This window comes from Carassius carassius, chromosome 5, assembly GCF_963082965.1.
Source record: "Carassius carassius chromosome 5, fCarCar2.1, whole genome shotgun sequence".
In the NCBI taxonomy this organism is placed as follows: Eukaryota; Metazoa; Chordata; class Actinopteri; order Cypriniformes; family Cyprinidae; genus Carassius; species Carassius carassius.
This window is the reverse complement of record NC_081759.1, coordinates 21,936,404-21,951,135: the sequence shown is the minus strand read 5'-3', so window position 1 is coordinate 21,951,135 and position 14,732 is coordinate 21,936,404. Positions and strand designations below refer to the sequence as shown.

The 14,732-nt window shown below is 36.3% G+C and overlaps 3 protein-coding genes across 4 annotated transcripts in view; 1 reads left to right on the top strand and 2 right to left on the bottom strand.

The window, feature by feature from the left end:
* fam172a (family with sequence similarity 172 member A) overlaps window positions 1-5,051 on the bottom strand; it is a 170,259-nt gene extending 165,208 nt beyond the window's left edge. Inside the window, exons 1-3 of one of the 2 annotated variants that reach the window (XM_059550153.1) lie at window positions 4,924-5,051; window positions 3,543-3,678; window positions 3,305-3,406 (exon numbers count right to left, since the gene is read on the bottom strand). In XM_059550153.1, the coding sequence (XP_059406136.1) occupies window positions 3,305-3,406; window positions 3,543-3,642 (202 nt within the window). In that variant the 5' untranslated portion in view covers window positions 3,643-3,678; window positions 4,924-5,051. The remainder of the gene's footprint in view (window positions 1-3,304; window positions 3,407-3,542; window positions 3,679-4,923) is intronic. The other variant, XM_059550154.1, reaches the window with a different exon arrangement.
* LOC132141012 (SMC5-SMC6 complex localization factor protein 1-like) overlaps window positions 1-14,732 on the top strand; it is a 244,204-nt gene that overhangs the window by 71,779 nt on the left and 157,693 nt on the right. The window lies entirely within an intron of this gene.
* kiaa0825 (KIAA0825 ortholog) overlaps window positions 6,085-14,732 on the bottom strand; it is a 124,388-nt gene continuing 115,740 nt past the window's right edge. Inside the window, exon 19 of the mRNA XM_059550150.1 lies at window positions 6,085-6,362. Coding sequence (XP_059406133.1) covers window positions 6,251-6,362 — 112 coding nt within the window. The 3' untranslated portion in view covers window positions 6,085-6,250. The remainder of the gene's footprint in view (window positions 6,363-14,732) is intronic.

Sequence of the window (14,732 nt, the reverse complement as noted above, 5' to 3'; positions counted from 1 at the left end):
ATCTTTAGCCTCCCTATAAAATTTTTCCCACAGTTCTACTTCAGCAGCAGATGAAGAGAATATTAAGGACAATATTAGTGCAGAGTATCTTGAAATGGAGCGTGAGGGACGGCATGAAGCCAAAGCCTTTGTGAGCCAACAAAATAAAGAATGTTTTCCAACATAAAAGAAAGATGTCTTTGATTGGCCATGGCACACATGAAAGCATTGTTGTTTTCAAAGCACGGGCACAACATTGGCAGGCTCGAACTCGAGTGAATCACTCTTTACCTTCAAATTCACCAATCAATTTGCACCTGCAGTTTGAGAAGCATTGAACACCTCAGCCAAACCTATTCTCTCAATGAGTACCTGGGATCCAATGAAACACTGCAAGCCTTAGTATATGAGGCTTGAAGGCTGTCCATAGTCCACACACAGCCTGCAGAAGTCATTCTATCTGTGACCTTCAGTTCAAAACCTCAGGCCTGCTTGAAGTGCATCATTCCCCTTCATGCAATTAAATACGTTTGGCTGGAATCTCCCCATCTGGCAAGTACAAGCCATGCGAACGGCTAACGCTTCTGCTGTCCCCCTTACTTCGGCCTTCTGGGACGTCTGGCAAGCCTTCCTCAGACAGCTGGTGCTGCAATAGCGGTTTCTCCGCCACTGTACCTCAAGCCACCAGAGATCTGAGAGCGTGCGTGAGTGTGGCTGGACCGCTGCAACTGTTCCCTCCTATGAGCATCCTTTGAGGGGCTCGTTTGAGAGCGGGCCAGCCGACTTCATTCAAAGTGACCCACTTGAATACCACTGTTCTGCCAATGCTGGACAATGAAGCCTGGCTTTTGCCAAGTACTGATGCTGCTAAACAGCTGCTGAGGTGGATGAGGTAAACAACAACACCCTGCTTGGTTAGGACTAATGGAGTTTCAGGGGAAGGGTTGAATGCCTGGTATGTACGCAATCCCATCCACTTTTTGGACATTTATTTTACTTTTTTTTTTATAAGTCATTAATGTATAAATACTATACTATATTGTCCAGCTCAACCATGTAACCCTGCTACCTATGTTAATGTTCTTAAAAATTAACTTTCTTTCATTTAAAGGCAAAATAAGTCGATCGGAAACCACATATTGACTTTGGCCCCAATCATTGCTATTAATACAATTCTATTCCAACAAACAATAAAACACTGAATAACAAACATAGAAACTGGTTTCTAACATTACTGAAAGGATTTTTAGGAAAGATAGACCCATTTATTCTACTGCTGACACAGAGGAACAATGAGGCCTACATCTAATAGTGACCTCTCTGATTGCCAATGCGTGAAGTTAAAATACTCAAAGCATACACACTCAACCCAAATAGCCTTGGGGCCTCACACTTTTGCAATTACTCTAGCGCATAGCTCCACAAAAAGAAAAACAGCTTTGAAGATAAAAGATTGCATAAGCACTTTCATTCCCCTCATTCTCACTTTCTGCACAGTTAGCAGGTGATAAATCCAACATGGCTAACTCGGAGAGGATTACACTATTCGCTTTCATCGTTAGCTGTTCAACAACATGTTCCACTAAAAGGCCGTATATCAACAATGAACTCTGAAAGCATGGCCGCTCCTTTGAGATACGATGGGAAAGAGAATTAGAGAAAGAATGAGAGAGACAGTGGAAGGAGAGGGAGAATTGATATACTAGTGTAAAAAATAAATAAAGTACCTTTAAAAATAAATTATGCATTCACAAAAGGGTGAAGAGAAACACTACTACCAGAAGTGCCTAACAGAAGGAAGAGGGGATCTAATGAAACCAACATGCAGTGGAAGTTCAGCTCCATCGTCTTCATAACACGGGCTCTCTGAGGAATATCCCCCTTCAACTTATTCTCCTTGCTTTAACCTGGCATAATTAGCATGCTTTCTCAATCTTTGGCTTAATGAGGTATACATAACCTTGGATTTCCAGTAATGAACGAGCTGAAGGCGGACTGGGATGAAGTCATCATGCCACATGGTTTTTGGAAGGGGAAAAAAAACATTCATTTCAAATGCATATGTATTTCTTGTAGGGTTATCTCATTAGATCACTGATTTATAAAAAAAAAATAAAGAGGAAGAAGAAGAGGAAAGAAAAAATTTACAAAAAATAAAAAACAGTTTCCACAAATAGGGTACACTGTGATGTCCAATTATTTGAAAAAAAGAAAGAAAGGAAGGCATTTAAATGTTTTTGCAGCAAAAACTATTAGAGATGTTGAATAAAAAGGCAGGTCATTTTAAACATAACAAAATCATAATATTTGTGAAGCTCTACCATTTAACCCTGTTACCAAAGATATTGAAATTAATTATTAAAATTAAACTAATATTTTACTTTAATTTATAATCTTGACAGAATTTTACTTATAAATCTTATAAATGATTACAAATTACTAAAATAACAATAATTATTATAATAATAATTAAAAAAATATATATAAATTTGATGTTCCTTTAATAATTTATTACATCCCCAAATCAAGGTTTTAAACTATATTTACATATGTCAAGTTGGTATTTGTCTCATATAATATAGTTTAACCATCAACATGCACATGCAATCATTAGTTGACTTTTTTGTTTACGATTTGAATTATTGCAAGAAAATAACATGGAATCAATCAAGGATCTAAATTTTATTTAGACACAAACAGATTTGCATTTGGCTCATTTAATGTTTAGTTTAACAATTAACATTTTCTAAATGCTCTGAACTCCACTGGCTGACCTTACACCCTATTTTGTATCCTATTTGAGCAAAGTGCTAAAATGTTCAGAACTATTCTTTGGCTCAATGGCCATTTTACATTCATCTCAGATAGTGGGAAAAGAAGTTACAAAGTGAAACTTTCTTATAAAATCGAATATAAGGGATACTCTTCACTGAGAGACTGATATAAGATATTCCAGACGCTAACAGGAGGCGTTTTAGAGAGAGGAGCAAGGTTATGCAAATCTAGCCGTCAAACAGAGCACAAGGCTGAGTAAGCCACTGACAGCCCATAGCATGCACAACTTGTCCATTCAGCTGCCACAGACTCCAGAGACTCTGAAACAGACAGCGCTATCACAGCCTGCTGCCTGCTGTCAATATCCAATCAAACCCTCTGCACACTTCGAATGCATTCAAACCTTCAGTACCACAGACAAGATCCAAAATCATGTTATTAAAGTACAAGCCCAGATGCTATTTGATGGTCTAGATGGCACTGTGTCATAGTGTGAAATAATTTACTGTGTCTAAAAATGTTTAGAGTAAAGACAAGTAAAAGGTCTTACGCTCATTGAAGGCATACTCAAACTCATCCAGAGTTTCAGGAAAGTTCAGTGGAGGTTCGTCTTTTTTCATCAGCTCGTCTAAATCTATCCTGGACAGTAAATCTAAAAAACAAATTGATGAATTCATATTTTCAATGTAAATATTTAACAAGCACACAAAACATCCCCTTAAAATTTGTATTTAATTTCTGTTTGTATGTTTTCACGCACCGTGTGCATTCAAAAATGCTGGCTTTACCTTTTAGTGCAGTCGTTTTTTCTTTTTCTTCTTGTGCCAAGAGCTGGGCCATAGTTATCCAAACTAAACTGAAGAGGAAGACGCTGGCTTTGACAGGCATGGACACACCACTACAGAAATATTACTGCATGTCACCCTGATCAAGAATAAATAAATATAAATAAACAAACAAACAAACAAGCTTCCAATGCTATGACCTTTATTGTAACAACGCCCTCACAAAAAGTTTGCCCAAGTTGCCTGTAAATTCATTACCATGAATGCATATAAAGCATAATAGAAATCCATGTTAATGCATTATTATATATATATATATATATATATATATATATATATATATATATATATATATATATATATATATATATATAATGTAATATTTAGTAAATTCTAAAGATTAAATTAAATAAAAAAAATTCAAACATTAGACTGATTGTTAAACTGCTACAGAGTTGTCACAAATGATGTGTAATATTACACAAAATTATAATAAAATTGGTCAATAATAAAAAGCTTTTTAAAATAACTATTGGAATTAAATCACACAACATTAAAACACATGATTGGGACATATTATAATGCAGATTATGTTTCGATTTATCAGTAAGTTCACGTTTCAATAATATTAATATTGTCAATAACAATCAGTAATGTTTGGGACAATGTACACTTGTCCTGTGACAAACAGCTGTCCAAACTTTTAATAAAATATTAAATGTATTTAATGATAGGTAACTACATGTAATTATGATTAGTGAAAATAATCACTGATTATATACTGACTTTTTTCAACAACAAAAAAAACAATAATAATAATACATCGATATTAAGAGAGAAATTGTTGACTTGTTGGGCAATGTAGCTTTTAAAGTTTCTAGCTTCTAATTTTGTCGTTCTGGTTTTAATGCCGAGTTCTGTTCGTGTGTAAGCAGTCAAACGTAAGTGTCATTGATTTGAATCTAATCGAACTTTAATGCCAGTGCACTTTGATCTGACAGGTCAGACTGTCTTTATGGTGGGAACTAGCATTTAGCTAACAGCCTGGTTCAAGTCTAAAAGCAAGCGTGCTATAGTGAGAGACTCGAATACACCTGAACCTCAGTGTCTGCATTTCGAAAAATAATAATAATAATAATAACAGTGGAAAAAGCGATCTGCTGTTTGCGACATGATCGGAGCATGTAAACATACAGTAGCACATGATTTCCTGCATGGACCCCGGCCAGTGTTTATAAACAACTACTCATCACACAAATGGGAGAACAACTTCACAAAGCACAGATAGCTGAAGCAGCCGTACGGAACACCCTCCTGAAGAGCTAGATGAAGACAGTGGGAGAGGAAAATATGGATTTGCATGCATGTCGCTCCGCTCACGTACCATAACAACAAGCACATGTGAGATTTCACACATCTTGCTTCCTCCTTCTGCCAAACAGGAAGACACGCTTCCGTCTCCTCGGAAACGGAAGCGTGTTACACACGTCTCAGCCGATTGGCGGGATTTAAACAGACAGCGCCGCTTTTCACACAGACACAGATGAGCTGTACTAAACTCACGGATACTATGCTAATATTTCAATTAGGGTAACAGGCAAAAGGCTAAAGCTATTAATGTTTTTGATATAATTTTGTTGTATTATAAATAAAATACCGTTTAAATCTCCTAAAAGAAAATTCACGCCTTTGAATGAATCAATAATTAACACATGTAGAGTATATTTCGTTGTGAAATCTCTGTGAATGAGGTGCAGACTTTAGATAGATAGATAGATAGATAGATAGATAGATAGATAGATAGATAGATAGATAGATAGATAGATAGATAGATAGATAGATAGATAGATAGATAGATAGATCTCCACATAATCCATATAACTATAATTTCTGGTACACTGGAAAATTGTTAAATCAGAGGGAAAAAAGTATGTTTTCTCAAGGGCTGTCATTTTATTATACATTTTATTGTATTTTAGCAAGTTTCCACGGTGATGTTTCATTTAGATCTTATTTTTTAGTTTATCTTGATGAACTAAAATAACTGAAACTAACATTTAATTTAAAAAGATAATGAAAACTATATAGACATATAAAAAAAAACCTTAACTAAAATTAAAAGAAAACAGGAAAAAAAAAAAAAAAACATGAAATATTTTTTTAACTTTTATATAATTTAATTTTATATTTAACTTATTTAAACCAGTCAATTTTTTGTACTATGACAACAGTCATTATGCGTCAGCAAACAGTTCTGCATTCAAAAACACTATTAAACTTCTCATTTAAAGTCCACAAGGTCTCCTGGATTATATTAAGAGTTTTTAAGAATCTCTTTATAATAATCAGATTTTGTGTAGACAATGCATGCAATGTTTTTATTATTATTACATTCATTGACTGACTGAAACCACCGCCTCTAATTTTCCCTTTACAGCAAGTAAAGTTCCAAAATCAGTTTCCTCATAACTGTTATATTATCGTTTGTTTAACAGATCAGTGGAGTACAGTTTTCAATTGAGCATGCACCCAGTACAGAGTCATATTTCATCAAAACCTTGAGATTTATTAGAATTCACAATGTGTTTTTTTTTGTTGTTGTTGTTTATTACTGATCTGTAACTGTAATTTCACATCCACAGCACATCCACTTTCAACAATCTTCTTAGCAGCTACATACACTTTTTAACACTGATCATTTGGTTCTCCTGTTAGTCACTGGTACTTTCTGTTTCTTGGCTTTCGTCGAAGTATATTTTCTTTAACTGATCCACTAAAATCTTCTCTTCATCCTCCAGTGCTGCGGCATCTTGCATCTCCCACCTGCATTTCACAAACACAGAAAACAGAAATGTGTGTTAAGCCAACTCTAGAAAACACAGGTAAAACACAGATCTTCCTTAAGCATACAACTTCTTTACAACTTCACAGTCATCTGTCAATCTCTTGTGGGCAATAGTGAGTATTCAAAATGTGAAAAATAACAATATTATACTTGTGCTGTATCAGGTAACACTGCCAATGTCTGTTTATCATGTCTGATGCATATTGCACACAAAAATGCAAGAGTTGGATGAAATCACCAGTTCCAATTTGTTTGGTTGGTATTAATCAATGTCTAGTAGCCAGGGTATATGGGCTTCTTTATCAGTCTACCTGGAAATTGAAGACTAGAATAAACTACACAACTTTTGCTTAGATTTGTAGTCTTTTTGGCAGTGAGTTTGCCTAGAGTTGACAGATTTCACAAAAAATCATACAGTGTACAATGAACACTAACTTTTTTTCTTTTCAGATTATGATTCTATCCAGTCTATGAAAATAAAACATGTTTGATATTTGAGTAAAATTTTGTAGAACGCATTTGTCACATGTTTTCTTATAATGATTTTTTAAGTATCATGAATAATGGCTGCTGAAAATTCAGCACTGCTTTCACAGAAATAAATTACATTTTAAAATACATTCAAATAGACAACAGTTCAGTCAGGACCACTTGATAATGTCAGAATATTGCAGAGGTTTTGAACTTATGTTTGGCGGAAGGCTTCGCTCTGAAGGGTTCAGACTGAGGTTTGAACCCACCGAGGCCTAAACAATTTCCAGATATCTTTATATGCACAGTTACATACCAGTCAAGTAACTCTGTACTGTTAAAATATTGAACAATCTGAGCAAACTGAGCTGGATAGATGATATATCTCCGTGGGCGATCAGTTAGTGAACATGTACAGTATCTGCAAAGAGGAAATATACTGTACATGTGAATACACATACAGACAAATCATAGGTCACAGGTAGCTTACACTCACTGATCTATATATAACTGAACCGCGCTCTTGCCCACCTCTTCCAACAGGCCAGGGACTGCTAAAAGGACCAATCACACTAGTCAAATGAACCAGGGGTTAAGATTTGCCAAGTGTAAGCACACCCAAATTATTCTCCTGCATCCCGCACACACGAGTCTCTGCCTGCACATCAAGTGTTGTCCCGCACCGCACTCTGCTGTGTTGGGTCCCGCAATTTTGCAGGTATCTACTCGGAAGATGCCTGTTATAATGTTATGATCGAGGCTCTGGACATAACTTGTTTTTCTATAACAAACTATAAAATATTTTCTATAAAAACATTAATGTCCTGGCAGTGACAAATAGCTTTTTTATATTCAATTTATTTGCATTAACATTATAAGTTAAGATTTACAAGAAATATTTTAACTGCTACTATGTAAAATGAATACTGCTGTAAAAAAGCACTTTATTAGTTTAAAGTGTTTGCAAACCAAATGTTACTGCACTTTTGTTCATATAGCAGTACTTTAAAATGAAAAAAGTGAACAATTCACTATTTTTTAATGCATTATTAGTTTTGTGCATAATGCGATTCTTTGCTTTTAATTGCAGATAATCATGTGATTAATCGTGATTAAAAATTGTTATCATTGCACGGCACTTTTATATATATATACATATATACATACACACACAGTATATATATATATATATATATATATATATATATATATATATATATATATATACATACAGTATATATATATATATATATACAGTATATATATATATATACTGTGTGTGAAATATTTTGTGTGCTCGCAAACTGTGCATGATGTATGTAGTACTGTCTGTAGCCTATGTGTGTGTGCATTACAGTGCAGCAGCACATTAGATTAGAACGGCAATTAATTTACCTGTACAATAGGCTGTTTAAAACGTGCATTCTCCCATTCAATTACAAACATCCAGTCATAAAATCACACATTTTGTGGAGCTTTCAATTAAGAATTTATTTATCATTTTAACTGTTTGGAAATTAAGCGTAAATGTGGAAGTCCTTCAAAGAATTCTTATCCTGTTGTCGATGTCAAGCTTAAAGAGTCATGGCAGAACATTAAAGTTGACTAGTCGGTGCAACCCCTAATATATTATATATATATATATATATATATATATATATATATATATATATATATACTGGTCTCTCAGAACTAAAATTATACTTTAAGGTTAAAAAATGGTGTAACATGTTGCTAAGTGTGGAAAAAGAGGAAAAAGAGAACATAATCTATAGTGTCCAATCACAGCCATCATCCGTACACAGATGCTTATTTCCTCACCGCAAAGAATGACTTTCAACAGCACACATTTGTGTTTGTTACAAAGTGTGTGCATCCCTCCTTTCATCTTTCTCTGTGTGAGGTGAAGGCACCTTTTCAGATGATGATGTATAGTGTCCATATATTCTGTAGTGGTACAAAAGCCTATCAAAGGACTCGGTCTGTCCACATAAAGCAGCTATAGCAACATGGCCGCATTGATTGAGCTTCCACCTCAGTCATTGTGAACGTGTTGCTTTCAGACAAGCTCTTTTCTCCTCTATGGAAGGCTGTGTCACATTGGTAATTACAGTCTATATGGGGAGGATTTGTTTATGTAAATATGTGCGTTTGATGCATGGCGCCCTCTCGGGCATGTCTCCTATCAGAGCAGCGTCTCTTTCCTCCTGTCAGAGTCACCTTAACAGAACCACTGGGCCTGAACCTGACAGCAACAGCTCGACAGATGAGTGTGTGTGGGTTTTGTGCATTTATTTTCTGTCGTCTCTCACTTTCTTTTTCTCCTGCACTGGTGGCTAGAAGGATTGCGGTCCTCGTGCAAGGCCCTGGGGCACCAGCATTTTCGGAGACACAATTATGAGATAAAATACCCAAACAAGAAATTATGTTGCAAATATGAGAAATCAATTTGTTATTATGAAAATGAACACTATAGCTAGTACACAACATCAAATCTTTGATAAGGAGTTTAGAAATAAATACTATTTGCCATTTTTTTTTACTTTAAATTGAACTCAGTATGTTGTTCAGGGTGATAAATCATGTCCTGGTCATTTTTTTTTTTTTTTTGAGCCGCCAGTGAGCAGCCTTTTGATTTTCCAGCTAATTTGCTGTTTTGGCCAAATATCCTCAGTTGGCAAAAGTTTGGTGCATCACTGTTTCAATCAAGTCAAGTCACCATTTTTATAGTGCTATGTAAAACATTGATCAAAACAGCTTAACAGTATTAAACGAAAAAGTAAAAAATAATTATGTAAACGGCAATAGCATCAATAGTGTCATTATTTAGTTCTAATAAGTTCAGTGTTGATTTAATTCAGCTATAAATGTGTAGAATTCATTCATTAAAAAACAAGATCAATCCAGCGATAAGCATAAAGCAATAAAGGCCTCCTGTAGTGAATCCATGTGTTTTTGTAGGAAAAATATCCATATTTCAAATGTAATAAAAAAAAAATTTCACTTCCGTTATCTGTCATACATGGAAGCCATTTCGGCGGATTACGTAAGACGTCAGCGTTGCGTGATAATTGACAAAAGCAGATAGAGAAAAAAACTAAATGCTGGTCATGAATTAGAACATAGGTCAAATGTTCTATGGTCATATACATACATAGGATGCTTCGAGGGTGAGTAAAACACAGTCTAATTTTCATTTTTTGGGTGAACTAACCCTTTAAGCCAGACAGAATTCATTCAGCTCCAGTCATTTGAGTGTTGATTCATTTCAGTTCAACAGCATTGTTGATGTTGCAAAATTCATGAATTATAAACGAATTTGGTCAAGCAATAAAGCAGCTCTACAGAAGACAATGTTATAATTATTTAGCTCAATTCAGTTCAACTTATGTTCTCATCTGAGTGTCAGTGCAGTCAAATCGATATTACTCAATATTAATTGACTCCATCAAGTGACGGAAAGTGACTTAAAATGACTTCTGTGTGAACTGTGCTTCATACATTGTTATTTCATTGACAATATTCAAACAATAGACCTTTTTTGCCCATGAAATTTCAATAGCGTGACTGCACCATAAGACTGTACAGGAAATATGAGCACACTCTTAAGCGCCACAGGGAAACAACCCAGGCAAATGTCAAACGGCCTCAGTCTCTCATCTCTGGTCAGTCATTACTTCAGCGCTACAAACAAATAACAAATAATGGAGAACACATGGAAAACACAATATTTACAAATGTCAGGGACGTGCCGAAATGAACAAGAGAGAGGGAAGGCGAGGGTCGGAGAGGAAGAAGTGAAGACGCTAAAGGTTTTTTCAATGTTTAATTTTCAAATAGGATTAAGCAGAATGACATTTAGCTGAAGGTTACTCGCCCGGTGCTTGCCGTTGTTGTCTTAGCTGATATTGATATTCAGCCGGTGGTCTGCAGCTTGTCAGTGAGACAAACTTGCTTGATGAATGAGAACGTGAGCCACAGAGGAAGTGTTAAGTGCGAATTTGAAACTGGGTCGAGGTTTTTTTTTGTTTTTTTGTAAGGAGAGAATATGTAGATACATGGTAAAATTACCTAGTAAACATCTCAATAACTTCTGTCTGTGTCCACCTATGATGTTAAGAGCATATATCTTAAGTACCTCCGTTTATCAATGTCAATGTAGAATCTCTAACTTTGGGGTGTACAGTATGGATGCACACCTGCAAAGAACAGTAGAAAATCAAAATGTGTCAATAAAGTAAAATTTCTCATTCAGGTCATCAATCAAAAAGTACAGGTGTAATACCGCCGCGGTTTTTCACTATGTGACAAGACTTGGTAATAAGTCAAACCTGAGCCTCTTTTTCATAGTAGTGAATATCTAATGTGTCCTCACTGAGTTTCCAGTCTTTTAATGTTTCCTGACAAATACTAAGTGTCAGGCAGGTAATTCAGCGGGCTTCTCTATCTTAATAAGCCCGGTGTGATGTGGTCTTTCAGTCTTATTGCGCAGCTCATTTTTCATGCATTAATACCACTCTTGCTGACTCAGCTCTTCCTCTGCATAAAGATCAGTCTACATGCATTATGAGCCATATATTTACAGATTCCATATAGTCCAGCAGAAATCAGCTCACTGACATCCTCCAGCCGTGTTTGCCTGCATGTTGTGCTTGTTGGCAATTATCTGCATGTATTCTATGCATAGAGTTACAATTCACAAAGGTATGCTATTCACTGGTCAAATACATATTTTTGGATATATAAAGACAGAATGAGAGTACATTTAAGCATTAACATCTAGCTAAATTCATTAGCTTAAAATTAACTTTCACTTAACATTCCATATATACAGAACGTCAGTTTGACCGTTCTTCACTGTTTCTGTTAACTTTTGTAAGTGATGAATAACTTCTGTTGTGCAATAGCCTAGTTGGCGGCGTGCTGATATATAACATTGTTGCATTTCAGGTGTCCTGAGTTTGAATCCCAGCTCGAGGACCTTTCCTGACCCCTGATTTTTATTTATATGCTTAATAAAAATATTATATTTTGGTATACTAAACTGGTATACCTAAAGTCTGGTAAAGTGGAACAACTAATTGTGTGCTTAATGCACTTTGATTGTGCAGAAGCAGTGCTAAGGTCCAACTGAAGTATATTTGATTGATCTAATAGGGGAACTATTGCAAGTACACGTTAAATAACTTGCATTTAAACACAGAGATCATACAATCCTTCTTAATAGTGACATTAAAACACATTTTAGCCATAATATTAAAAAATGTAATGTAATTATAATGATATATCTTACATGACATATTAATAAATGTGTTAATAGATTTGAAGTATACATAGGCCAGTTTGAACATTTAGATGGTGCCCATGAAAGTCATTGTGTTGAAGCTATCTATCTTCACAGTAGGATCCGCACCAGTGGTTCTTCACAGGTCAAGTCTGAAAAACAAGCCAAGTAACAGTCTCTGGCACTTCTATACACTGTTCCTATCACATTAAAGTCCGGCCCACTCTGGGCTATCTTAACACTGTGCCATGTACTGCTTGAGCAGCCCCATTTAGGAGAAGAAAGAAGGAGAAGAACAGCAGAGGCTATTAGACTAGCTGTCAGCTAGCAGAGTGGTTTTCCTCTCCTCTACATGTTTTTGGGCAAACAGACTACCAGCACAGTTGCCGACAGGTACCCGTGTTTGTTTAAATGTGCCTCTGTCAAACAAAGAGCAATGTGACGCTCAACACAGGCGAAGAAATGGCGAGCTGACAAGTGACGCTAATCAGAGGCTTTGCACATGCTTAGCACTTCAAGGATCCATCATAACCCAAACCTAAATATTTAAAGTGCTCAACTTTCTGAAAAGGTCAGGGCTTTCCATGCATGCCACGGAGGAGAGGAGATGTTCTGATGGGAGAGAGCGCTTAGAACAGGGACCGGCCGTTCTGGCCTTGCCCTGGGATGTGAGGAATCCAGTTCATTTCATGCTTATGGCTTTGCCCTTTGGAAACCACAGAGGTGCTCTGCAGAGAAAAGGTTGTTCAAATACCTACAGATATGAAAATTACTGTTGAATACAGAAAAATGTTTGAGCCAGAGTGGTGTCATTGCAATAATCCTGTTGTATCAAAACCTTTTTTGAAGATTTCAGTCCATGTCTGTTAGCTCTGATGTTATCTGTATGCAAGTACATTCCTACATTCCTAAAATTTGACAACAGCAACAACAACGAAAAATATGTTTGCACAGTGGTTCTTATCTGGCGTTATGTCATGACACAGATTTTAAACACTTGCACATGTTGGCATCAGTCTAATTTAATATGTTTTTATCAAGTGACAGTTGAAAATGCACCAAAATATAGTTTAGATGTATATTATGAGTTTGACCGGACCCATAACCCCTAAGTAACTAAATTAAATGGAAGAATTTTAATAAGCTTTTTGATAAGCCTATTTTTTTATACCTATTCACCATACCCAATACATATTCCCTGCTGTCAAAATAATACAATAAAAAATTTACATTTAAATTAAACTAATTGGGCCATTAAAATGGCATTAAAATCTAAGAGATCAAATAATAGTAAAAAAAAATATAAAGGCAATTCATTCATCAAAGAATATTCTATAAAATGAACATAACACACCCCTAACTGTGGTTGTTGCCAGCGCAATCTACGAACACCCACAGTGCAGCACATATTCCATCCGCAACTGTTTCTCGCTCCATGCTACTCTCCATCACCTCGCTCCAGGCCTTCTCATCCATCATCTCTCCTCCCCACCTTCTTCTTCCACTCTGATCTCCAGAGCGCAAACGCCACCACAGCAGCACTGGCGGGCCAGCAGGCAGGCTAGACCCGGGACCTCAGGAGCGCGGGGGAGCGTGAAAGAGAAGCCAAGCGGTGGAGCATGTGATCAAAGGACCACAGACAGCTCTTCCAGCAGCTGCCCTTGAAATGGCGAGCAGAAAGGTCTCACATGCATGCCACGGCTTTAAACTCTCGAACTCTTTAAACTGATTAGTTCTGAAACATCAGAGAACATGGTCAGGACCCGTGCACCTGCTTTAGACCAAAAGCTGGCAGAGCACACTTCGACATGCCACGCTGTGTACTGGGGAACAATCGAGCTGTCACACACTGTGGTGTAGCAGGTTTCAGGTCTATGTTTCAAAAGTTCAAAAATGACTTCAGCCTTTGCATACCTGATGGGTCGCAGACCTGCGTGAACTATGAAAGCACCAGTGCAGGCACAATGTCGTTACAAAAGGGGCGCCCATGAGCACCCTTCTGGATCATTAAATGAAAAATTGTCACTGGGTTAAAAAAAATAGATACCTAAATAAAATATATGACTTCAGTAAACATTTAAGTATTTCTAAATTTCACTTGAGTAAAAATATAAGACATTTTTTATGTGTTAAAAGTACTGATCCATAAAGGACAGTAATGTTTATTTATTTATTTATTTATTTATATTACTGATGTGTTCCTTCCGCCTGCTCAAAATATTTCATACCCAAAAAAAAATTCTGGCATCATTTACTCAATTTCACATTGTTGTATGACTTTCTGTGGTGTAAGTATTTCATTTTTTTCTCTCATAGAAGATGTTCACTCTTACAGATAAGTTGAGGTTTTGAGCTATTTTTCAAGTTTCATGAAGCTAAACTTGCATCATAAACTGCACTGAAATACGTTTGCTAACTGTTCACGTCCTTATTTTGAGCAAACCGATCTGTCCAGAGTGCAGTCTTTATCAGACTTGCGTTGCATTAATGAGAGCGAACACCGTTCTAAAGCCTGGCAGACGGTTCCCTGAGATGCACTCTTGTTAAGAGGCCAACAGACATTGATCATGCATGGTCGCCCTCCAAGTGGCGA